The sequence below is a fragment of the Armigeres subalbatus genome, chromosome 2, assembly GCF_024139115.2.
Source record: "Armigeres subalbatus isolate Guangzhou_Male chromosome 2, GZ_Asu_2, whole genome shotgun sequence".
NCBI lineage: Eukaryota > Metazoa > Arthropoda > Insecta > Diptera > Culicidae > Armigeres > Armigeres subalbatus.
This window is the reverse complement of record NC_085140.1, coordinates 69,158,033-69,182,264: the sequence shown is the minus strand read 5'-3', so window position 1 is coordinate 69,182,264 and position 24,232 is coordinate 69,158,033. Positions and strand designations below refer to the sequence as shown.

At 40.3% G+C, this 24,232-nt stretch overlaps 1 protein-coding gene across 2 annotated transcripts in view; it reads right to left on the bottom strand.

Annotated features, from left to right (window-relative positions):
* The window catches only part of LOC134208920 (hybrid signal transduction histidine kinase M), a 491,775-nt gene extending 467,797 nt beyond the window's left edge, over positions 1–23,978 (bottom strand). The window contains exons 1-3 of one of the 2 annotated variants that reach the window (XM_062684881.1): positions 22,959–23,978; positions 22,155–22,524; positions 8,418–8,950 (exon numbers count right to left, since the gene is read on the bottom strand). In XM_062684881.1, coding sequence (XP_062540865.1) covers positions 8,418–8,816 — 399 coding nt within the window. In that variant the 5' untranslated portion in view covers positions 8,817–8,950; positions 22,155–22,524; positions 22,959–23,978. The remainder of the gene's footprint in view (positions 1–8,417; positions 8,951–22,154; positions 22,525–22,958) is intronic. The other variant, XM_062684882.1, reaches the window with a different exon arrangement.
* Positions 23,979–24,232: the final 254 nt, after the last annotated feature.

The following is a 24,232-nucleotide window of genomic DNA, read 5'->3' as shown; positions in this document are numbered from 1 at the left end:
GAAGAGGGGGGTTTGCTCCTCTCCGGAGGTGGAAATCTTACTGAGCGTCTGTTCTCCATGTCAGGATCGGCTCACAACAGCGTCTGTCCTCCATGTTAGGGACGGCTGATCATCGTCCGAGTGCCAGCGAGGGACTCTAAACTAAACTGTACAGACCATGTTGCATCGTGTCAGCATCGAGAAGGCAGCCCCTTCAACGCGATGTAGGTAGCGCAACCCTGAAGCCTTATTGCGCATCTCCTTTCGATAGCTCTTTCGTATGGCAGTTTGCATGGTTTGCTCGTTTCGAGTCGAGGTGCGCAATGCCACCCCAGGTAAGGTAGCCTACCGAAGATTCTACAGTTATCAAGTTAGGCAAAAGTAGTGCAAACGGATTTATTCAACGGCAACAGACCCGGCAACAAATAAAGAACAACGATTGGAAAGTCTGATCTTGGAACGTGAGAACTTGAATGAATCCGCACGTGTTGGGCTCCTGGCTCGTGAGCTGCAGGAGGTCGGCGTGAGTGTGGCAGCAATCCAGGAAATACGGTCGCCCAGAACTGGAGAACGTGAATTCTGGGCGGTGGATCCCATCGCGAACACTTCATTCAAGTATCACATCTACTATAGCGGCGGTTACAGAGCAGAACGAGGAGTTGGCTTCATGGTGATCGGGAAGCAGATGAAGCGTGTTATCCGGTGGAAGCCGATAAGCGACCGCATTTGCGTGTTGAGGATGAAGGGCAAATTCTTCAACTATAGCTTGATCAGCATCTATGCCCCAACGATCGATAGCCTGATGACGTGAAGGATGAGTTCTACGAGAGCCTTGATAAGGCCTACGGCCTACTTTGCTGCTGCTAGAGGGATGGCAATAAGCAGTACCTGCTTCGCTCGTAAGAATATCCGCAAACACCCCTGGCAACATCCGAGTGGAGACACTTGCTCACAAATAGACCACGTGCTAGTTGACGGACGGCATTTCTCGAATGTTATAGATGTAAGGTCCTTCAGAGGTTCGAATATCGACTCGGATCACTATCTTGTAGTTGCAAAAAATTCGGGCACGACTTTCCAGCGTCACGAATTCACGAAACAACAGAACGATGCGTTTCAATATCCAACTGAACAGTACCACCAGAAGCTGGACGAGCGGTTAGGAGATGCCACCGGATCTGGCGGATCTGGCCACCGAAACTAGAACAGCGCAGGAAATGTTCGGCTCTGCACAGCGACGTCAACGAAATTATTGGTTTGATGAGGAGTGCCAGCGGGTGACGGACGAGAAAAATGTTGCTAGAAGTCGAATGCTAGTGGCTCGTACCCAGTGTTGGGAAATGTACAGTAAAACACTGTGATTATGCGAATGTTTACATTTTTCCGGTCAAATTTCACGCACCGCACAAACCGAAACAGTTTTCAAAAAAAAAATGTACGCCTCATTGTGACATTTTTTTTACCGATGAGGCAAACTGTTTGTATGTTCCTGCCTGCTGCTGCGTGAGAGTCGAGCCATCGGTGCAGTCAGCAGAATTTATGTTTCGGTTCGTGCGCAGCGCAAACAGATCAGAATCGAGTTTAATTGCCTGTGGCGCAAAGCCTAGATAGAATGCTAGCCGTTGGTACTAATTCATTAGTTCTAGTCTCTAAAATGAGCAAGGAGTAAAGAAATAATCATTTGCCACCAAAAACGGTCACACGTCGTGGAATGAGCGTACAGAAACATTAATTGTGGGGAGAGAAAATAATAAAATCATGTGCTGACTGTCGTCTGCTTGGTCGTGGCTGCTGCTGCGGCTGCCGTGTTTTTGTTTTTCTTTTACTTCGTGGCAGATTGAATGATAAAAAGAAATGTCAACCGTTCCCGTCCCTGCTCGTACCCGTTCCAACAGAGAGCGGTACAGTGCAGCAAGAGCAGAAGAGAAACTAATCCACCGCAGAAATAAAGGCAACACGAAGAGAGTGTGATAGCTGAAGCGCAGGAGAACATGGATAGAAACGATATGCGGAGGTTTTACGCAACTGTCAATGACGCGCGGCATAATACTGCGCCAATGCCCGCCATGTGCAATGATCGAGAGGGGAATTTACTGACAGACAAGACTATGGTGGCAGCCAGGTGGAAGGAGCACTTCGAAGATTTGTTGAACAGTGAAAATGAAGGTGTATTAAGGAGCAGGATGGACATAGTCGGCGACGGTCAAGCTGTAGAACCACCAACGCTGGATGAGGTTAAGAAGGCTCTAAACGAGTTGAAAAACAGTAAAGCTGCTGGGAAGGACGAGATCCCGGCCAGGCTTGTAAAATGTCTTCTGCATGCCATTTGACTAATTTGTTTATAACTTTCTTCAGAAGTAAAATTCACATCATAATTTTAGATGTACTCATAAAGCTTGAGTAAGGCTATATTTTTGTTCAAGGGTACACTGCTATCAATGTAACATCTAAGGCTGGAGAGCGAAAACTCTCCAAAATGTCACGTGTCATTTGACATAATGATTACATATTTACAACAATGACTTGTTAGACAAAGTTGTCGGCACATTTAAGCACTATAAGTTCGTCATACATCAAGAATCAATAGCTATCTTCTGAAAAAAGTACTGGGAAAATTATACAAACGAATGTAAATGACATTTTACAACACTGATCCCGGCCGAGCATCTCAAACACGGAAGTGAGCAGCTGCATCAATCAATCCACCACATTATCCAGAAAATATGGGATGATGAAGAACTGCCTGTCGGCTGGTTGGATGGCCTCATATGCCCAATCTATAAGAAAGGGCACAAACTACAGTGTGCCAATTACAGAGGGATCACCCTTCTGAACTTGGCGTATGAAATCCTGTCGCGTATCCTGTTTAATAGACTGAGACCGCTTGAGAAGTCCTTCGTCGGCGAATACCAGGCAGATTTTTGTGAGGGCCGATCAACAACGGATCAGATGTTTAGCCTGAGGATGATCCTTGATAAATTCCGGGAGTACAACTTGCAGACTCACCATCTGTTCATTGATTTCAAAGCAGCGTACGATTCAGTGGAGACAAATGAGCTGTGACAGATAATGTCCGAACATGGTTTTCCGGCGAAACTAATTAGACTGATACGTGCAACGCTGGATGGCTCGAAATCAAGTATTCGGATTGCAGACGAAGTGTCAACCTCGTTTTTGACCTTATACGGATTGAAGCAGGGTGATGCACTTTCGAATTTATTGTTCAACATTGCTCTCGAAAGCGCTATTAGGAGATCTGGCGTGCAGAGGAACAGCACTATCATCACACGGTCGCATATGCTCCTGGGTTTTGCGGACGACATCGACCTTACAGGAATCGATCGCAGAACAGTAGTGAAGGCTTTTGTCCCACTGAAGAGGGAGACGGCGAGGATAGGCTTAACCATTAACTCTACCAAGACAAAGTACTTGGTGGCAGGTAGGGGAAGACCTAGTGGTGTTGGTGCAGAGGTAGTGCTTGATGGGGATAGGGCCTTTTACGGATTACGTAACCAGCTTAGGTCCCGCAACATGCAGACGGAAACGAAATTTGCTCCATATAAAACTCTGATTCTACCAGTGGCCCTTTATGGACATGAAGCATGGACATTAAAAGAGGCGGGCCGGAGAGCTTTCGGGGTTTTCGAGCGAAAAGTGCTGCCTACTTTATTTTCATCCGTTACCACAGATATTGATTTGGGACTAATCACTAACGCTTAGATGCAAGCAATGCACTCTTCAATAGTCGAGATCTGTCCTGGCCACGTCCTTGCGAATGCTGAGGAAGGGGAAGGATGGTTTGTTGGACACCTACTTAAGAAACATGCAGAGAACTCTACGACCTCTCATAGGTGCCACGGGAGGTTTTTGGGATTGCGTGGAAGGTTATAACAGTATAGGAATCGATATGGTATAACGTGAAACACAGAAAGAACTAAGATAGAAATACAAAGTATGAAAGGGACGAGCCTGGAATTGAACCCACGACCTCCTACTCATACGGCAGAATCGGTAGCCACTAGACCACCGAGCTCGTCTATTTTTCTAAAAATCTATCGTTTGTACATTTATTCGCCGAGGCTACGTGCATGCAAACCAGGGGTTCCATAGTTACCGTTTATTTAGATGTGATTGTAAAAGGTTCCAACTGTTACAAAAGAAATGCTTATTTCAATTAGTCTAAGTTAACTTAAAATTTGGCACCGAAGTTTGATATATTGCCGATCAAATAATCAAAGAAGTCAAACGATTCAATCCGTGCGAAACAATTCAGATAAAATTTTGAATATGAATAAGAAAAAAATCCTAAAATAAAAATTGAATATTTTGGCATACTTTATGAAAAAATTCTGGGGGCCAGCCCCCTTTTCCCCTCCCCTTATTTACGCCAATATGTAACACTACTATCATAATGCCAAAAATCAAAATTCGGAATATAAACTTGAAGAATTAACAAATCTAGACCAACATTTGAAAAGGGCGTAACAGCCAAAATTTATTCTTTCTGATTCTTCGTCCACATATATAGCTTTATATGTAGACGAAGAATCAGAAAGAATAAATTTTGGCTGTTACGCCCTTTTCAAATGTCGGTCTAGAAATAAAGTTGTATCACTCCTTGCACCAAAGTGTATCCAATCATCCAATCTCAACTACTTCATTTTTGTAAAGTGTGTTGAATCACGGTGGGACGGTAAGATCAGAATAATTACCTCCACGTTCGCTACTGAATAGCAAACTCGAACTCTCTCTTCCATTTCCGTCGCTTGCTAATGATTTCATGAGCAATAAATTTTCGTTTCTCCAAGTAGCATCTTTTCTTATTTCGGGTGCCAGCAGAGAGGGAAAAGATATTTTCGCGATCCACACGAACGCATTCCTTGGCTGATGATGCCGAGCTCTCTATACACGTACGGATCGGATCGAGCAGCAAATATATTTCACTCTGCGCCTCCCCAAATGCTGGCCGCGGTCAGAACTTAATTGGCTCGGGTTGCCACCGCCGCCGCGGCATCTTTATCCCAGAACCGTAATCGACCCGGAACGATGACGATGACGACGAGGCGCGAAGGAATGTGGCGAAGCAGCTAGGCTGCTCCGGGCGGTGGCGGCATGCCACGTTCCGCACCACACACGATCTAACGACGCGATTCGAAAAACCCGCAACGATAGGTACGCAGCAGCAGTCAGTAGTCTTCGACGCACACGGGAGATCTAAGGTCGGTTCATGGTTTGGGGCTACAAACAACGGCCGAAAAGCAAATTTCAGCATATCGTCAGCCGCATGAGCTGTTCGAACGATCATTAACTTCCTCTGCCTCGTTCGGGTATGAATGTTAACGAGTGCAACCCGCGGTGTAGAATGTGCTATCCAAGCAGATTGACACTGACAAATTGGTCAGTATAAGGTTGATCACTATGGCGGAAATAAATTTATGAATTGGTTCCTGAGCGAGTTTGGTAATAATCTATATATATAAAAACCAATCTATGTATGTATGTTCGCTAACTACTTCTGAACCACTTGGCCGATTTCAACCAAATTTGGTACACACATTCTCTATCCTCAGGGGAAGTTAACAAAGGGGGTGGGAGGGTCATTTAGGAAAGGGGGAGGGGTTTTGTTTAGAAAACGAACAATTATGTGTAACTTTCATCTCCCAGGACCGATTTCAACCAAATTTTGTACACATATTCACTATAAGGAAACAATCATATGAGAGATTTTGGGAAAGGGGAGGGTCTGGAGGGAGGGTATTGTTCAGAAAACGGGTAATTTAGAGTAAATTCTGAACCCCTGCACCGATTTCAACCAAATTTGATACACACATTTTCTACCCTAAAGAAAATATAACAAAGGGGGTGGGGCGGTCATTGTAAAAAGAGGGAGGGTAGGGGGGGGAGGGGTTGTCTTTATAAAACGAGCAATTCAGTGTTACTCCCAACTTCCAGTACCCATATCAACCAAATATTTTACACATATTCACTAAGAGAAGTCGATCACATGGAAGTGTAATTTGGGAAAAAGAGGAGGGTCTGGGGAGGGGTATTGTTCAGAAAACAGGCAATTCAGTGTTTCTTTTGAACCCCTGGACCGCTTTCATCCAAATTTGGTACACACATTCTCTATCCTAAGGAGAAAATAACAAAGGGGTGGGATGATCATTGGGAAAAGGGAGGGTAAGGGGAAGGGTTGTCTTTAGAAAGAGCAATTCAGTGTAACACCCAACTCCCAGGACCAATTTCAGCCAAATTTGGTGCACACATTTTCTATTCTAAGGAGAAGATAACAAAGAAGGTGGAGGGTCATTTTGGAAAAGGGAAAGTTATGGGGGGAAGGGGTTGTCTTTAAAAATGAGCAATTCAGTGTAACTCCCAGGATAAATTCCAACCAGATTTGGTACACTTATTCTCTATTTTTGGAAGATGTTTATTGAAAAGGTAGGGCCAAACAAAGATATAAAAATATATTGATACAAAGGTTCAATTCTATGAGCGGTAGATCTACCTCTGTGGGTTTCGTGCTACAGCATTGGACATTTTAATTCTATAATTTACTTTTCAGTCCCTAGCAAAGCCGGATACATATAGCTATTAGCTATCTATATATCTCGGATACTTATTCAACGTATGTGACGTATGTGATTTTGTAAACAAAAATTTAAACGTTGATTTCTGCAATCTGATAGCACTCCCACGCAAACTATCGCCACATACAGGTAGGGGGAGGTTTCGGCTACATGTTCGTTGTATTGGTTTGCGTGGAGTGTCATCATATTTGACAAATCGACGTATGCATCTTTGTTTACAAAATCACATACGTCGTTTTGAATAAGTTGCCGAGATATATAAAACTCAATGTTTGTATGTTTGTGTGTGTGCTCCAGCCTAACTTCTGAACCCATTATTGTATTGTTTAGTTATCGATCAATTCAACCATTTATCGAAATCATGGTTTGCCCAACGTAAAAAGCAATGATTAATGTGTTTCCTTCTGGATGGTGAATGTGATCCCTTCTTTAAAAATAGACGTTTGCTCGGAATAAGGCATCGGTGGATGTTTGTCCTTCTTTAGAAATAGACGTTTGCCCGGAATATGGCGATTATGGGTTCGCTCCCTTTTCCAAAATCAGTCAATGTTTTCAAATGAAATCTGCCTTCTTTTGATCAAATGATGAAGTATCGATAAGATAACGCAATTATCCTGTTGACCAATTGGTTTATTCATTTTCCGATTGTGAAAAAAAAACTGCGAATCAAACTGGCAATTCCGAGCAAGGCCGGGTACATAAAGCTAGTCAATCTATAAAGGAAGATAGCAACACAGAAAAGAGGTCAGGAACACTCTTGCGCATTTATCGCGGAATTTTCGATGTCCATGTATGTAACAGTAGAGTGATTCAAATTTTGACTTTTTTGCCCCCCGATGCTTAAACGATTGCATTTGCCATTTTAATAATCCTCCTATTTTTTTTTGCAATTTTGTATGTAATTTGACTGTGCACACGTCATTTGAAGTTTGTATGGAAATTACTGTGAAAATTGACCCTTATGTAGAAGACCGTTCCGTGAGGTGGCCCATGAACTATTTAAATATAATCAACACATTGCCTACACAGAATACATCTCAAGCTGAAAGGCAGTTGCTGTTGCGAAGCGATTTCTCGTTTGGAAGCAAAGTTAAGAAGAAAACAAAAAAGCTCATTATTGATATTGATGTTGTTCTTTTACGTGTTAAATTGAATTTCCCACGATTCAGTATTTCCCTAATAACTTTTCTTGTGATCATCAAATCGTTTCGCAACAAAGACGGCCTGTTTCCATGTAAATTTTTTCATGTTGCCGATGTACTCATATGTTTTTAAAGCTTAAAGGGAAGCGTTGGAAACGGTTTTCCATGAAAGTTACTGTTTTCATAGCAATTTTCATACAAACTTCAAACCGCGCGTGCTCACTCAATTTATTTCCAAATTAGCTAAAAATTTAGGAAGATTAATAAAAAGGCAATTGCAATCGTTTAAGCATGGGGGAGCAAAAAAGTCAAAATTTGAATCACTCTAATGTAACAGAGATCGAAATTCAGTTATGACTTTTATAGAAAAAGTAACACAAATTCATTAATGTATTTGAAAATTCGATATATGTAATTGCATATATTTTTATATTGAATGGTTTTTAATTGGGAGTAAATAGTTATAAGGGTAACCAGTGCTTGTCTACGTTTACGATGAAAAACTTGTTCTAGGAAACAATAGTTCAACCAACACTAAACTATGACTTCTTTGGATATTTAATTTAGGCATGGAACCTTCGTATTGGGCACTGTCCGTGACGAAAAAACTAGGTCGATGTACGAACACTAAAATGTTCCAAAATCACCACAAGAAAAGCAAAACCAATAGCGTAAGCGCCCTCCCATACCAGCTATTAATACTCACCGATCCCTTGGAATAGTTCCACAGCGTTTTGACGACTCCTCCGTTGCTGGTTGCGATTCCGTTGATCAGTTTGGTTTTCGCGTTGCCGCCGTCGCGCTCCGGATCATAAACCGGCGAGGCGGACGGCGTAGTCTGCGCCGAACCAACCGCCGACGACGGCTGATCCGGAATGGTAGCGAGCCCGAAGTTCACCTCGAAATCGAGCGATCGGGTAAAGTGGTGCTGATCGGACCCACCGGCACCGTACGGGCTGCCACCGGTCTGACTGAACGACAACGACCGGGCGAAGGAACTCTTGAAGTACTGGCTGGGGGCAGCCGACGAGGACACGTCGAATCCCGTTTTCTTCGGGATTCGGACCTCGTTGCTCTGCAGGTGCGTTTCGATCGTTTTGGACATGTTAGGGGACGAGTCTTCCGTTCTGTCACACCGAGTGAATTTGATTTTTTTTTCTTGCTTGGTTTACAAATATTTATCACTGATTTGGAAACAACATTACGGAGAGATGTTCAGGCATGATAAGCATTCCGACGCTGAAAATAGAAGAAAAAATAAAAGTTAGTTTTTGGAATAATGATTCAGCATTAAGTTAGGGGGAAAGACGGCTTTGGCAGGTTTTGTTCTATTATTGGCAGGGGGGTTTTTGTCGACAAAATTTTATGAAATTTGGCCACAATATTCTTTGATATGCAAAGAATGTTTAGGCCAAATTTGAGTCTAGTCAGTCATTAAAAACCCCCCTGCCAATAATAGAACAAAACCTGCCAAAGCCGTCATTCCCCCTAGTACATCTTATGACTAAAACTTTTTCGGGTTGTTCATTAAGCAATTCCAAGACTCATAACTTCAAAGCTTCTAAGCCAAATAACCATTTCTGATACAATTCCTTTCCGACTTTGGCAATGCACAATGATTCGATTCAGCATTTTAGCAGGAAAAACCTATTAGGGCTACGGCAGATATTTCCGTCCATCGTTGTAGGGGCTAAAACGAACGAAAGCAACGCCCATTTTCTAGAACTCCATTTTAGCAGAATGTGACTCTTTTGTTGGTTTTCGAGGTTATGACGAAAAGACGAAAATGCCTGCCTTAACCCTATCCTTATTACCGAGATTTTCTCGATTCATCTGATTCATCTCGCTATGAAAAGACTAATTTCCTCCATTTTCATACATTTTAGACACTCGGTGTCTTCAGACAAGTAGTTTGAAATCAAATGATTTTGGGTAAAATTTTAATTAAGGTGGACCCCATTTAAGTAAAAATCTGGAATAAAACTTTTTTATTGAAAATTTTATGTGGTTGAACTTTTCAGCAAACTTGTAGAAAACTATATTTTGAAAAAAATTGCCGAAGACACCATTTATCTATTAGTCTAGAACATCAATCTTGCATCAAAATCGGAAAAAAAAAACATTAACAACATTCTACGCAACTCTTTGTTCACTTATTCTTACTCTTTGTTTACATTTTCTAATACTAAACTCAAGTCAAACAGTGATCTTAAAATGCAGTCATGGATAGAGCTTACCCAGCAAACACAAGATCGTATATCATAGCGAATAAGTGTACAAAGTGGAGGCCATATACGTGCATTTTGCACGCAGTCAAATGGAGGAATGCGCCTATATCGCCTCCATCTTGTACACTTATTCGCTAGCATATGCGAGTTTGTGTTGGCTGGGTACCAGGCTCTAGAACATCATTCTTGCCATCAAATCATAAATTATTCTCTACGTTTTCATGTTCTTACTCTGAATTCAAGTCTACCGCTGATCTCAGATATGCCGTGATGAAAATAGCTTATTAAGCTCAGTGATACCCTCTCAGGGTAATGATTGTTTACTCTCTCAGGAGAATTATTGTTCACCCTATCCCTGCCCTCTCGGGGAAATTATTGTGTACCCTTTCAGGGGAATGATTGTTTACCCTATCATGAATTACCTTTCGGAAAATTATTGACTAGTTCACACTACTAATAATCCACACTTTGTAATACGTGAAATTTATAAATGCAATCAACTAAGTTTATCAGCGCACACATAAATATTCTCTCAGCTCTGCATTTATTCCGGACATCAAGAAGGCTCCATCTCCATTTTCGGCTGATGCACATGTGGTCGATTTTCCACCAGGAGAGACCTACGGGCCTTTGTGCACTGGTCGATGGGGAAAGAATGATCCTCCAAACATCATATCGTTATTGCCACCGTTTTCACTTATTTTTTCAACACCATGACGTTCCACGACACACTCATACAGTGAGTCCAAAAAGTATTCGTCTAGCTGTGTGTTTTCTAGAAAATGTCAAAGATAGAATCTAGTAAGCTCAAAAAAATAAAACTATCGATTACATTGTGTAGCAAATTAATCAATTCATCTTTATTGTTAAAAATCAAACAGAAAAATAAAACAATAACAAAAACAAAGGTAACAAAACATAACAATTCAATAAATACGGGCTCAAAAAGTATTCGTCTATTCCGGTTTAGCGCGCTTTTGAAACGAAAATAGGAGTTGTAGAATGGAATTCAATACTTCGTTAGATTCCCCTGTGTATCTATGAGGGGTTGTAGTTCTTGTGGCATGGAACTGATCAAATTAGCAGTAACGGGGGACAGAATATTCTTCCATTCTTCGTTCAACACTAATTTCAATGCGTTGTTGTTGGAAATATGACTTTCACGAATTTCACGAGAAGTTTGTCGTCCAGAACCTTCCAATGGAGTTAAATTGGATTCATATCTGGGATCTGAGGAGGCGTTTTGAGTTGATTGGGGTATTATAGAGTAGCTACAGCTGAGTACTTTGGGCTGTATGCTTGAGGTTATTATCAGACCGTAAGATGTATGTTCCCTGTAAGCCCAATTTCTCAGCACTGGCGTTCATTTTTTTTTTTTTTTCAAAATGCGGATGAACATTTTGTGATACGTAACTCCTTCAATAATGTGAAATTTTCCGACACCGGTTGAGCTCAAGCACCTCAGAGATCATGACGGAGCCCCCACCATGCAGATTCTGCGGCTGTATCTCAATATTCCTTTTCCTCCATACCATACATCAACCATTTGATCCAAATATGCTGTACTTGCTTTCGTCAGATAACATGACTTGATTCCGAAAGTTATCCTTCTTCCAGCGATATTTTTAGCTGAAATCTAGCTGTTTTTGATAATTTAATGACTCACTTGAATTTTCTTCCGTGATACTCGCCCATTATACCCATACTTTTCACAGGTATTTCCGTTCGTATTGGTTCATATCTGAGCACTTCTTCTTTCCAACTCACTTGCCTATATGGGTGAACTTGTTTTTAATGATTTTTTTATTTTCCGCACAATAAATCGCTCATCGTTATCAGTTTACCATCGCTGACGACCACTCTATTATTTGTTTTGATAGATTTTTGTGGCGCTGATGCGATCAATCACCATTTAAATGGTTGAATTCTTGCTACCCTTGGTCTACCCACATTACTTGCAAAGTCATAAGTTAACTTGCACCAATTATGCAGGCGTAGAAAAAGTTTTTTTTTTTCGTATGGACTAATCTTTTCACTTTTCCTACCCATGGTGATTGTATTTTCCGCGCCAAGCTCAAACAAAACAAAAACATTATTTGATCATTGACAAAAATGTTGCTAGACATTACTAGAGTGTGCTAGTGTTACTACATGCGAATAAAACTATTATATTCGTGTTTCACTCGATTATTTTTTGAATAGACGAATACTTTTTGAGCGAGCGAAATTGACGAAATTTAGATATTCTTTACATATTAGAAAAAGGAATTGAAATTTTTATTTGTTTTTGAATAATAATCATGTGTTGATAAGTTTTCTACCAAATTTAGAAGAAAGTTTTTTGATTTCACTTTTATCACGCCTAAATAAATACTAAAGAATATGCAGCTAGACGAATACTTTTTGGACCCACTGTAGTCCGTGTTGTCGGTACCGATCTTTTCATTGAATTCGCCGATGTAGATCTGGATGTCACATTTCGGAACTTTATTCACGACGGCATTCAGTTCACTGTGAAAATAATTCTTGTCCTATAACTCGTCAACATCGGTTGGCGCATAACATTGGATTACCGTGCAAACTCAAACTTCGGACGCTTAAGCACTTTCTGATATATAATCATCCTGTTTACTTACATTATTAATCACACTGTTTAAACCACCATTGCAATCATAAAGTAAAGTATTCATCTTTGAACTACGTATTTAATATGTACAAGATGTTGCGAAGAATATTTGCAATTTATGAAAATGTCCGGCTTCTGTTTGATTCAAACCTCGGACACCGGCGGGGTTAGATTCATATTTCGGACACAAAGATTCAAACTTCGGACACCTGATTACACAGTGACGGGAAGAATAATTGAAAGCAATTCTCACTGCACAGCACATACTGTCTTTTAATTATTTCGTTGCATTGTTTTAACATGTCTTATTAGAATATAACTATGCTAAAACAAGCTAAAACTATTAGTCCTTCGTACCCACCTTGACGAAACATTTCGATGAAATATTTCAGAAAATTTCCCATACGAATTGGAGCGTCCGAAGTTTGAGTGTGTCCGAAATTTGATTCTCCACGGTATGTGTTTTGAATCTGACAATAATTATTCTCTCATTAATTGGATCCCATTGGTCAGTGAATTGAAGGCATTTTTGGGATTGATCAACTACTATGGTCGATTCATTCCCAACTTAGCCTCTCGCCTCTGTCCACTTTATTGTTTACTGAGGAAAAACACTAAATACTGTTGGAGTGAAAATTGCAATAAAGTTTTCGAAGATTGCAAAAAATTATTGCTAACACCAAACTTTTCAGAATTTTACAATCCTGACCAAAGTTTACTGTTTTCACAGAACACAAGCCTTTGATAGAAAATTTTTAGAGAAGACGGCGTAAAATCAATATTCGTAACTCGTTTGCAGCGGTACATTATGGAGCTATCGATATATGATTTTGAAACCTTTTATCGACCGTTTGCGAAAATAATGACTACTGCTCCCGGTTTCCGTTACTTCTACATTAAAACTATCAACATTTCCGGTGAAGATCCACTGGATTTCTTCTACAGCTTCTACACAGGAACCATTCAGGAATAACCAAGTTTAAACAGTTAGCTAGAAGGTCGGTGTATTGGTTTGGTATCAACAGTGATATCGGGAACTTCGTGAAACACTGTCGAATTTGTAACCTATCCCGATCAAGAATGCATAACAAAATTATAACAAGGGGAGTTATTTATTTCAAAAAAATAATGTAACAAAATGTGTTATAAAATTGGCTGGTTAGTTGTTAAAATAACAAAAATTATATCAAAATTCCCTCTAGCCGTAACATAATTATATCAGAGGTTGTTACCTTCATTTCAACATTATAACAGCCGTTGATATGATTATGAGGTACAAAAATCTACTTTCATGGTAATTGCCTACATCACGTATAAAAATGTGGTACGCTACAACGCCGGATTTCCATCCATAATGTAGGCAATTAACTTTGTACTAGCTATTAACATCGAACATTGATTCAAGGTATACTGGAGGTGATTACCTCCGCTTTTTTTCAATATCAAAAAATGTAGGCAATTATTTTGAGTAAATATACATAACTAATGTTGTTATAATTTTGATATGAAATAAAACTGGCCGAAGACACATTTTTATCGAATTATCTAATTATAACACACGTTGTTTTAAATAACAACCATTGATAGAATTGAGTTATAATTTTGTTATGTATTCCTGATCGGGTAATGTCCGTTGTTTCAGAGAAATCTACACGGAAGAAATAAACTACCCAATAGTGAGTTTAATTCACCCAACCTCGAACATCCGTACGGGAAGCCAAAATTGAGTAAGTAGGGTCTAAGTAGTTTGCCTTTACTCCCATGTTAAAAAAGTACCCAACGGAAAATTTATTGACCCAAGTTTAAGTTTAATTCACTCAATTTCGACCTCAGGTAATAAAACTCAAAATTGGCTTCCCGTATTGAACTGGCGTCGTTGGATTGTTTGGCTCTTTTGTTTTTGACAACAAAAGAAAGAGTGGATGAAAGCGAAGAGAAAAATAACTCAAAAGTAAGTTTAAAAGTACTCAATTTTGGGTACTTTTTTCTTCCGTGTACACATACCTGTTAGATCTCAACCAGTCGTCGGAGACGAGCCAGCCCTGGGGCTGAAAGTCTCCTAAGTAAAGATTAAAAAAAAACAAGTCCTCCTTTTAACAGGATCCATGCAGACTTTTTCTATTTTCAACAAAAAAATGTCCTTGTCATAGTTGACAGTTATTCGAAATGGCTGGAAATGAAAAGTCCACCGTACCACCCCTCAAGTAACGGCCAAGCCGAACGAATGGTTCGTGTTGTCAAGGAGGTTTTGAAAAAGTTCCTGTTGGATCCTGACAAGAAGAGTTTGAATATCGTAGATCAAATTTCCTACTTCTTGTTTACTTATCGAAACCCTTGTTCAGAATACGCATAGCTTCCTTCTGAAAAATTTATAAATTTTACACCGAAAACGACGTTGGATTTGGTAAAACTAAAACTTAGTTTTAAAAACCATTTGACGACCCAAGCTTGTGGTGACAAGTTGTGAGGATGATTCTAGTTTTGTAGATGACAAACCTGTTAAATCTGACAAGCTTTCTCAGTTACGTAACGGAGAATCAATCTACTTCAAGAACTTTAGGGCAACGGAAGTGAAGAGGTGGTTTCTATGCCAAGTTTTTGAAAAGATTATCTAAAAATGTATTCCAGGTTTCGGTTGGAGGTCGAATATATTCAGCTCATCGCGATCAATTAACAATAAAACCCAAGGCACACAGAACGCTTGCATGTGGTTGAAAGCCTCAGTTGCGATTATTATGGATATCTGGCAGATTCTTACATCAACGATCAGAACCAACAACCTACGGTTGAAGTCGGAAATAGTTTGTCGATACCTTCAACTAGCGGCAATAGTTTGTCCAAGAATATACCAGGCAGTAGTTTGTCTACACAAAAGATGGCGTTGAGTGGCAGAAGTGTGCTACGATTCAGTTCATCAGAAATTGGTTGATTCCCAAAACGATGTACCTCCCAGGCGATCTCGTCGAAATAAACGTCAGAAGATGGATAGAGATGAGATTATAAATATTATTAGAATTAAGTTTATATTTGAATTTGTACTAAATAAGTTGTATTATCGATTTGAAATTGAAATATCATATGTTACTTCCTAAGGGAAGATAAATGTTGTTGTTGAATGTGTATAACGAACCGTCTATCGGTTCTACAATAATCGTTCGATAAAGGACTCATTTTCAAGAGGCTCAGAAGTCTTCTTTCAAAAAGCTCGGAAGCCTACTTTAAAGAAGCTTGAAAGCCTCCTTTCAAGAGGCTTAGAAGAATCCCCTCAAGAGACTTTGAAGCATCTTTTAAAGATGCTCAGATGCCTCTTTTTAAGAGGTTTGGAAGCCATCTTTTAAGAGGCCCGGAAGTATCTTTTCAAAAGGCTCGGAAGTCGGCTTTCAAGGCTCGGAGAGCTCCTTTCAAGAGGCTCAGAAACATTCTTTGAAGAGGTTCGGAAGCCTTGTTTCAAGACGCACGGGAGCCTCCTTTCAAGAGGCTCGGAAGTCTCCTTTCAAAAGGCTCGCAAGCCTTCTTTCAAAAAGCTCGGAAGCCTACTTTAAAGAAGCTTGGAACCCTCCTTTCAAGAGGCTTAGAAGTATCCCCTCAAGAGACTTTGAAGCATCTTTTAAAGATGCTCAAATGCCTTTTTTTAAGGTTTGGAAACCATCTTTTAAGAGGCCCGGAAGTATCTTTTCAAAAGGCTCGGAAGTCGGCATTCAAGGCTTGGAGAGCTCCTTTCAAGAGGCTCAGAAACATTATTTGAGGAGGTTCGGAAGCCTTGTTTCAAGACGCACGGGAGCCTCCTTTTAAGAGGTTCGGAAGTATCCTTTCAAGAGGCCCGGAAGTCTCCTTTTAAGAGGCTATGAATTCTTGTTTCAAGAGGCTTGGAAGTCTTCTTTCAAAAGGCTCGGAAACCTTCTTTCAAAAGGCTCGGAAGCCTGCATTAAAGAGGCTCGTTAACCTATCTTCAAGAGGTTCGTAAGCCTCATTTCAAAAAACTCGGATGCCTACTTTCAAGAGGCTCTCTTTAAGAAGCTTGGGAGTCTCCCTACAAGATACTTGGAAGCCTCCCTTAAAGATGCTCAGACGCCACCTTTTAAGAGGCTCGAAATTCTTCTTTCAAGACGCTCGATAGTCTGCTTTTAAGCTGTTCGGAGAGTTCTTTTCAAGAGGCTCGGAAACCTTCTTTCAAGAGACTTAGAAGCCTTGTTCCATGAAGCTCGGAAAATTCCTTTTAAGAGGCTCGGAAGCCTCTTTTCAGGAGGCTCGAAAGCCTACTTTTTTTGTTCAGAAGCCTTCTTTCAAGAGTTTCGGAATTATTCTTTCGAGTAGCTTGAAAACCTGCTTTAACCCTTTATAAGGCAGACGAATCTAAACAATAAATTAACAAAAACAACAATAGGACACAATGTTGACATGGTATTAAACTCAAATGTATGTTTGTTATACATTAAACAGTTCAGAAACATTGAAAAATTGGTGGCAATATAGTTGCCACTGCCCGCCAAGCGGTAAAACATTGGTGGCAATATAGTTGCCACTGCCCGCGAAGCGGGACAACATTGGTGGCAATATAGTTGCCACTGCCCGGCAAGCGGGAAAACAGGCAACAACAAAAATATAAAAAGATTTTTTAAAATTTGGTTTTACGTAGAACCAGTCAAATCAAGGTACGTTACATTTTTTGGTGAAGAGTCCTAGTCAGAAAACGCATTATAAGTGAAAAAAAAAATTTCGCGTTTTTTCTCCCAAGGGGGGACCTTTGGGAAAAAAACACAATTTCGTCAAAAATCCAAAAACCAAATATACAGAAAGGCAAAGCTTTTTTCACGCTAATCACGTAGTAATCTAACACAGGAGATTCAAAATAATTGATACCAACGAGAAAAAATATATCTTTGTCGTTTTTTAACGAATTATAACTGAAAATCCTTCTTCCACTCGAAACTTACGATCTGTTCGTAAAAAAACTGTTCTCAAATTGACATTTCATTTTTTTATGGCTCAAATTCATCTGGGGTGTTACTAGGAAGCAAATAAAGTCACTACATGTGAAATAATAAGTAGAGCTCTTGTTAATAAATAGAAAAACATATTATTTGTTGGTGGCAATATAGTTGCCACTGCCTTATAAAGGGTTAAAGGGGCTGAGAAGCATCCTATCAACATGCTCAGAAGCCTTCTTTTGAGAGGCTCGGAGAGCTCCAAAAGTCCTGGAAGCTTGATGTATAAACGTAATTTGAATTGAAAAGTTTCACAGAACAACACATATATCAAACAATTTTTGGAGAACCATACTGCCGTTATACGCATAACTGTCCCATGTATGTAGGGAATCCCAGCAAACATGGGACAAGTATGCATATAACGGCAGCATATATCCCGTTAGTTTTCAGGTCCGTTTTGCATATATATTGAGAGTTAAGCTTATTTTTATTCACGAAAAAATATAGGGGGTACCTCAATGAATGAAAAAGTTTGAAGGGGTACCACTAAAGAAAAAAGGTTGAGAACCGCTGATCTAGCACATCATTTTAACTCAATTGATTGAAGATTGAATATTAAATTTGAAATTAGGATGCCCTTACAGAACCGGTTTATTATTCTGACTTTGTTATTTTCAACTTGACGGTATTATGGTCTTCAGCAGAGTTTCAGAGCACGCAAGGATGCATACGGAGAAGGGCCGTTTGGCCGAAAACCATTCGGCCGAATGCCACTTTGCCGAAGGCCACTAGGCCGAAAATTGTAAGGCTGAATAGGTCATTTTCCCGAATAGGTCATTTGGTCGAATATGTCATTTCAAGCATAATTTTTCATAACGACGTATGTAACAATTATGAGGATTCGAGAAATCCTTTGCTGACAAAACTTTTTCTAAAATTGTTTAAAAACTAAATATTTTTTCAATATTTTTTTCCGCTGGCATGCATCAATACATGGCACTTAATAAGCGTGCTTCACGTCATAGCTCAGTTAATTCGAATTCCCTGTGAAAAACGATAAAATCATACATACACCGGTATGCTGTACATACGTCGCTGTACATTGGTCGGTTTTCCATAGTGCACGATTGACGCAACTGCAGTTTTGTTTTGTTTTGCTTTTTTGGTACATAGGTCGCTCTTAGTTCCCATATGTTAAAGCGACGTATGTAACAGTGAGACTTCATAAATAGAAAATTCTGCATTCGTCGATTCGCAAAAAGATTAAATAAAAGAATTTTAAGATCTAACATCAGTAAAATCGATGCGTATTATATAAAGTCGCGTGTGATTGTCATGTTGTATTAAAAACCTCGTTTTGTTTACTTTTGTTACATACGTCCTTATGAAAAATTATGCTTGATTTGGCCGAATTTGACAGAATATGTTATTTGGCGGAACATGTAATTTGGTCGAATAGGTCATTTGGCCGAACAAATCATTTGGTCGAATAAGTCATTTGGTCGAATGGGTCATTTGGCAGAATAGGTCATTTAGCCGAATAGGTCATTTGGCCGAATAGGTCATTTTGCCGAATAAGTCATTCGCTATCGTTGCTCTGTACTAACTGTCACAATTGATGTAACTGGCGAAACCACCGCCAGGAAATACGTCTATTGTTCGATTTATTTACCACATAACGAATTGGCATGTGTCTTATGAGGATTCTATATCTATCCATCGCTACATCTACTTTGATCATTTAAATGTTAATTCGCAGATCTTGCGTTTTCTCGTTCCACCAACTGGGATCATTATACAGAGTTTGTTCTCTACCAAATTCCACGGATATATACCATTTATTAAAACTCCTACCGACTTGGATGATGCAGTTGATACTACAACGTTGCACATCGTGGTACCTTTCGAAGAAGCTTGCCCTTTGCGTTCTGTAAAAACCTTAAGAGGAACTCCGTGGAGAAATTCTGATTTGGCTATGCACAGAAAGCAGTGTAGAAGGAATTGGAACAGACGCCATTCAGCAGGGAAAAATTCTTTCAACTTGGCTCGGAAAGCCTACATGAAGGTTCACGATCTTTTGAGCGATCCGGCTAAAAAACTTTTGTGCAAATGTTTCCAATTTGAGTGAAGCCAGTTGGTTAAATAAAATTCTTGCGAAATCCAAGGATTTCTAAGCTGGCGTAATTGGCAAGCCAAATGGTGACTACGCTTCTTCTGACAAAGAAGCGTTAGAACACTATTTGATACGCATTTTCCCTAGATGTGTCGATATAGCATCTCCGGAAGTTTCTGATGCCTTTTCAAGTAGTTATTGATCTTGTGGTACTGAATCTTGGAAAAGAAAAACTTACTGGTTTTGCTCCTTACAAATCTTTAGGAGCGGAGGAGGACGTGTTTCTTATGAAGAAGAAAAGAGTTTAAGACCCTTCAGTCTTTTCTGATTTATTCTGAAATGCTCAGAACGTATTATCGATCATCATATACGTGATGACTGTTTGACGAGCATGCCTTTTCATGTTGATCAACAGGCTTACCAATCTGGAAAGTCCACCGTGACTCTTCTCAACTGTGACATTTCAATAATTATCGAATAACCCTACTCGCTGAGCAAGATTACTTTTGACAAATATCGAATCATTCTTCATCGATGAAAAATGCTCTTCAGGTAGTTGAAAGTTGGTATCGCCAATATGGCCCTTCGGTTAATCCGTTTTACATATACAGATTTTGTTCTATTCACGTAAAAATGTAACCGTAAAGCGTGTATGGTTTTAGGCCAATGCCGACGGATCTTTGGTAAAACTTGGGGTCTTGAACTGAAATGAATTTACACTACAGTTGTACGACCAATTTTGGCTTATGGATGTGTTGGTGTGTGTGTGGTGGCAAAAGGATGGAGTGATGACAATTCAGTCTAAATTAGGCCATCAAAGGTCTTCAAAGGATGCCTAATGGCAATGACTGTTGCGTTCTCTACGACTCCCACGGCGGCTCTCGAAGCTCTCTTCGACGTGTCCCCACAACACATTCAGATAGCCAAGCAGATGTTAAAACTGTTGCTTTACACCTTATATGGGTGGAGAGCCTTTCATCCATGGCTGAAAACGAATTGGCTGATGTGTTAGCTCGTAATGGATGGAGCATTACATGATTTTATTGGTCCTGCCAGCCAGCCAGCTATTCCAATATCCAAGTGTTGGGTGAAGCTTTTGATTAGCTCTTGGGCTGTCACTAAGCCTGAACGGCATTGGAGTAGTCTGGATTAATGTTACCAAACAAAATTGTACATCCGGAAGTAAAAATCTATTTTGCTAATCTGTCTAAGCAGAATTGCAGTGTCTTAGTAAAGGCCTTGACAAGTCACTGCCGACTGAACTATCACAAAACGTTCATAAGACCGATAATCCTCAACGGAAATGAAACTTATACCATGATCGAGAAGGACTTGCAAGCATTCGGTGTATTCGAGAAACGAGTGCGCAGGACTAGAGCCATCTTTGACGGTGTGTAAGATGGACTATCAAAATGTAATGTACCTGTGAGAGGTGGTGTTTCTCAATGCAGCATACTGGGGTCCATATTATATCACATTTTCACTTCTAAGTTCTGACCAGAGTGTCAAAAATCGTTGTTTGCAGATGAAACTGGTTCCTCCGCCAAAGGGCGAAGCTTTGTGTTATTTGCAGTAGATTGCAGAAAAGTTTGGATACTTTCTCAACCCACTTGCAAAAATAAAAAATTTATTACAAAATATCAAAAATCTCAATTCACAAAACATACCTTCTTAAATATAAGTAAAATTTACAGGTCCAAAAATGTTTGATAACTTTACATTAGTACTTAACCCATGTGCGTGATTAACAATCTAAATTTGCCAAATCGGGTGTAAAAGGTTCTCCCAATCGTTTTGGAGTTCAGATCAATTGAACTACGTATTTCACTAGGCCTGAAACCAAATCGATATCAACCAAAATCTACCTCTCAATAATCTAAGCTCACGCCACATATGTGTTTAAGGTCTGTCTCATTTGGAGAATTAAGCTTAAAAGAGATAGTTCGAAAATTAAAAAATCACCCAGTCATAAGAATGGCTGGTGCTACCCAGCAATATCAATACGACATCGATTAAAAATTATTCGATATCTGTCATAAGTAATCTTGCACTGCGAGCAAGATTATTCGATAATTATTGAACTGCGACTTTTTTTTTATTATTATTATCTTTATTAAGGAGACTTTCAGCCCTAGGCTGGCTCGTCTCCTTGTCACTTTTAAGTTTAATTTGAGTTTAATTCTCCAAACGAGACAAACCGATTAGTTTCAGAAGCTAATTTGGACTGAGGGAGCTGAATTTGAGTGCGGCTAACTTATTATGCATTAGTTAAATTATTTTAGAAAATGATTCAGAATCTCAATAGATGAAAATTCCAGAAGATAACAAATCGTAGGAGATTTGCATGGTAGATACTTGCAAACTAAAATTATACTACATTGATCGGAAAGTTGATCAAATTATAGAACATTTACATCCAATTCATTCGCCGTATACTTTTAGAGAAGATTCAAATCCAGCTCCACCACTTAATTTATTTTTATTAACAAATTATCTGTTGAATTAATTCAGTATGTACCAACAATTATTGTTAATGTATATAGCTTACCTGGCTCAACAGTGCTGCTATAATTTCAATGCCGCTGACGAAACACAAGACCCTTACAAAAATGTAATCGTCCTAGCAGTTTCCGTTTCACTGAGGAAAATGTGCAACACTCGCAGCAGCAAATAATCTCAAATATCAGGCTCACTTTACATTATATACAAAATATATCCAACTGACGAATCACATAAAAATCATTTTCTAACACGATAAGGTCACACCGAAACGACTTCGTTCAAACAGGAGGTTAGGTTCAGCAATATCTAAATAACCTTGACCTGGCGGTTCTCTCACTTCATTCGGTTATCCTTTCTTCTTCCAAACAATAAAATCAGCACAACAAGCAACCACTCTTCTTCCGAAATCCGAATGACTAAATCGGCACACGATACAATAGCAGTAACAAAAAATGTACCAGTTGGCAGCGGCCACTTTCCTATTGTCACGCAAACAAACCCAAACCGGCTCGTTCAATCTTTCCCTCCGGATCACTTCAGCGAAACAGCTGATTCGGCAGGTCCGTTGCGTTCCGGTTCAACAGTGCGGGGGCGCGGCAACAGAAGCCGGACTGTTGGGTGGAGCTGCCAATGTTTTCAACACCGCTGAACTTGCCGTCCGTTCAACGCCGCTGTGCCAATAGTGGCCACCGCTCCAACGGATGACGACGGTTTCGGCCGGAAAATGACCGCCATGTTTCAATAGACAACAACTTCGCAGCCTATAGGCTATAGGCTGCGATTTTTGCACAATTCTTTATTTCTAGTCGAAAAAATATAAAATCGAAACTCTGCTTTTTATGGAACTCACTGGTGCTTGACGCCCGACGAGCGCACGGGCGGAGACTTGCACCCGTCGTTGTCGGAGAATCGGTTTCATGCAATACAGCTCACCACTACAATACAGTCGATTTGCACTGCTTCAGAGCCATGAAGTGAACGGTAGGAGCGGTTTCTTCTGCTGCTTATGGAGATTCTTCAGTTGAGATAAAAATACACTTTTTATTGGAGCTTATTTCCGGTTTTCTAAACAATTTCCCAGCCACGGAGTTTTTTTTTGCAATCACTGTCACGGACGGTATATGGTAATATCATGTGTGCTAAAATTAATCACTACTGCTTCACGCAACAAGGGATTGCATCACCGAACGAAGATCTCTTCCAGCGTTTCAATCAGGGTCTCTTCGGAAGCTCGTTTGGCTTATCAAAACAAATAAATCCACTAACGAGAGTTACGTTCACATCGAACACCTACAATCACTTCGTTCACTGTTTCAACACTATACACCAAACGGATTACAAAAATCCAAAAATCCGGTCAACCGTGTCAGCAAGGCGGCACTCGTTCCGCTGATCAGCCGCGAACGCCAAGTAGAATCTTAGTTAACAGTGCCTTAACGCGGAACAGAACCACATCCTTTCACTAAACCCGCATGGCCCATCGAGCAGCACCGGAATTTGGCTTCTTCTCACTTCTGGATACCTCGGCCTCGAGCTGTAACTGAACACTTCACCAGTTACCACTGCAGCGTGTGGAGTGTGAACGCATGTTCTGCGAACCGGAACGAATAAAAAACATAAATAATTCAAATCCCGTCACCGCACTACTGCCCAGGTATTGCCAAACCAAACGGACGAACAAACATGAAATTAATTTCGACCGGCGGTAAAGGTGCTGTCGGCTACATGCAGCTCTATTCTTCTGTCTGCACTCACGCAGCAACAACAAAGTTCTAATAGACCAGCGGTGGAGGTACAAACACGCGGCCGCAGACTCTATCAAACCGTAATCCAAGCAAACCACTCCGAGCGCGCTCCAAACGGCGAATGAAAAGAGTCGTTGGCTGCTCAGCTTTGCAACCAACCCCTGGGTGACGTCGTCGTCGAGTCGATTCGATCTGTCGTCGCGACGTCGATGCAGGAAAGAGTTTTCTGCACTGCTTCACGGCTTATGCATTGCTGCTGTGCTGCAGTTCGCATTTGGAGCAAGAGAATTGTTTGTTTTGTTGTTGCTGCACGCATTCGCACTACATATTGCACAGTTTCGGTTTGAGATAGGCGTCGTGACACGCATACCCCTAAGAA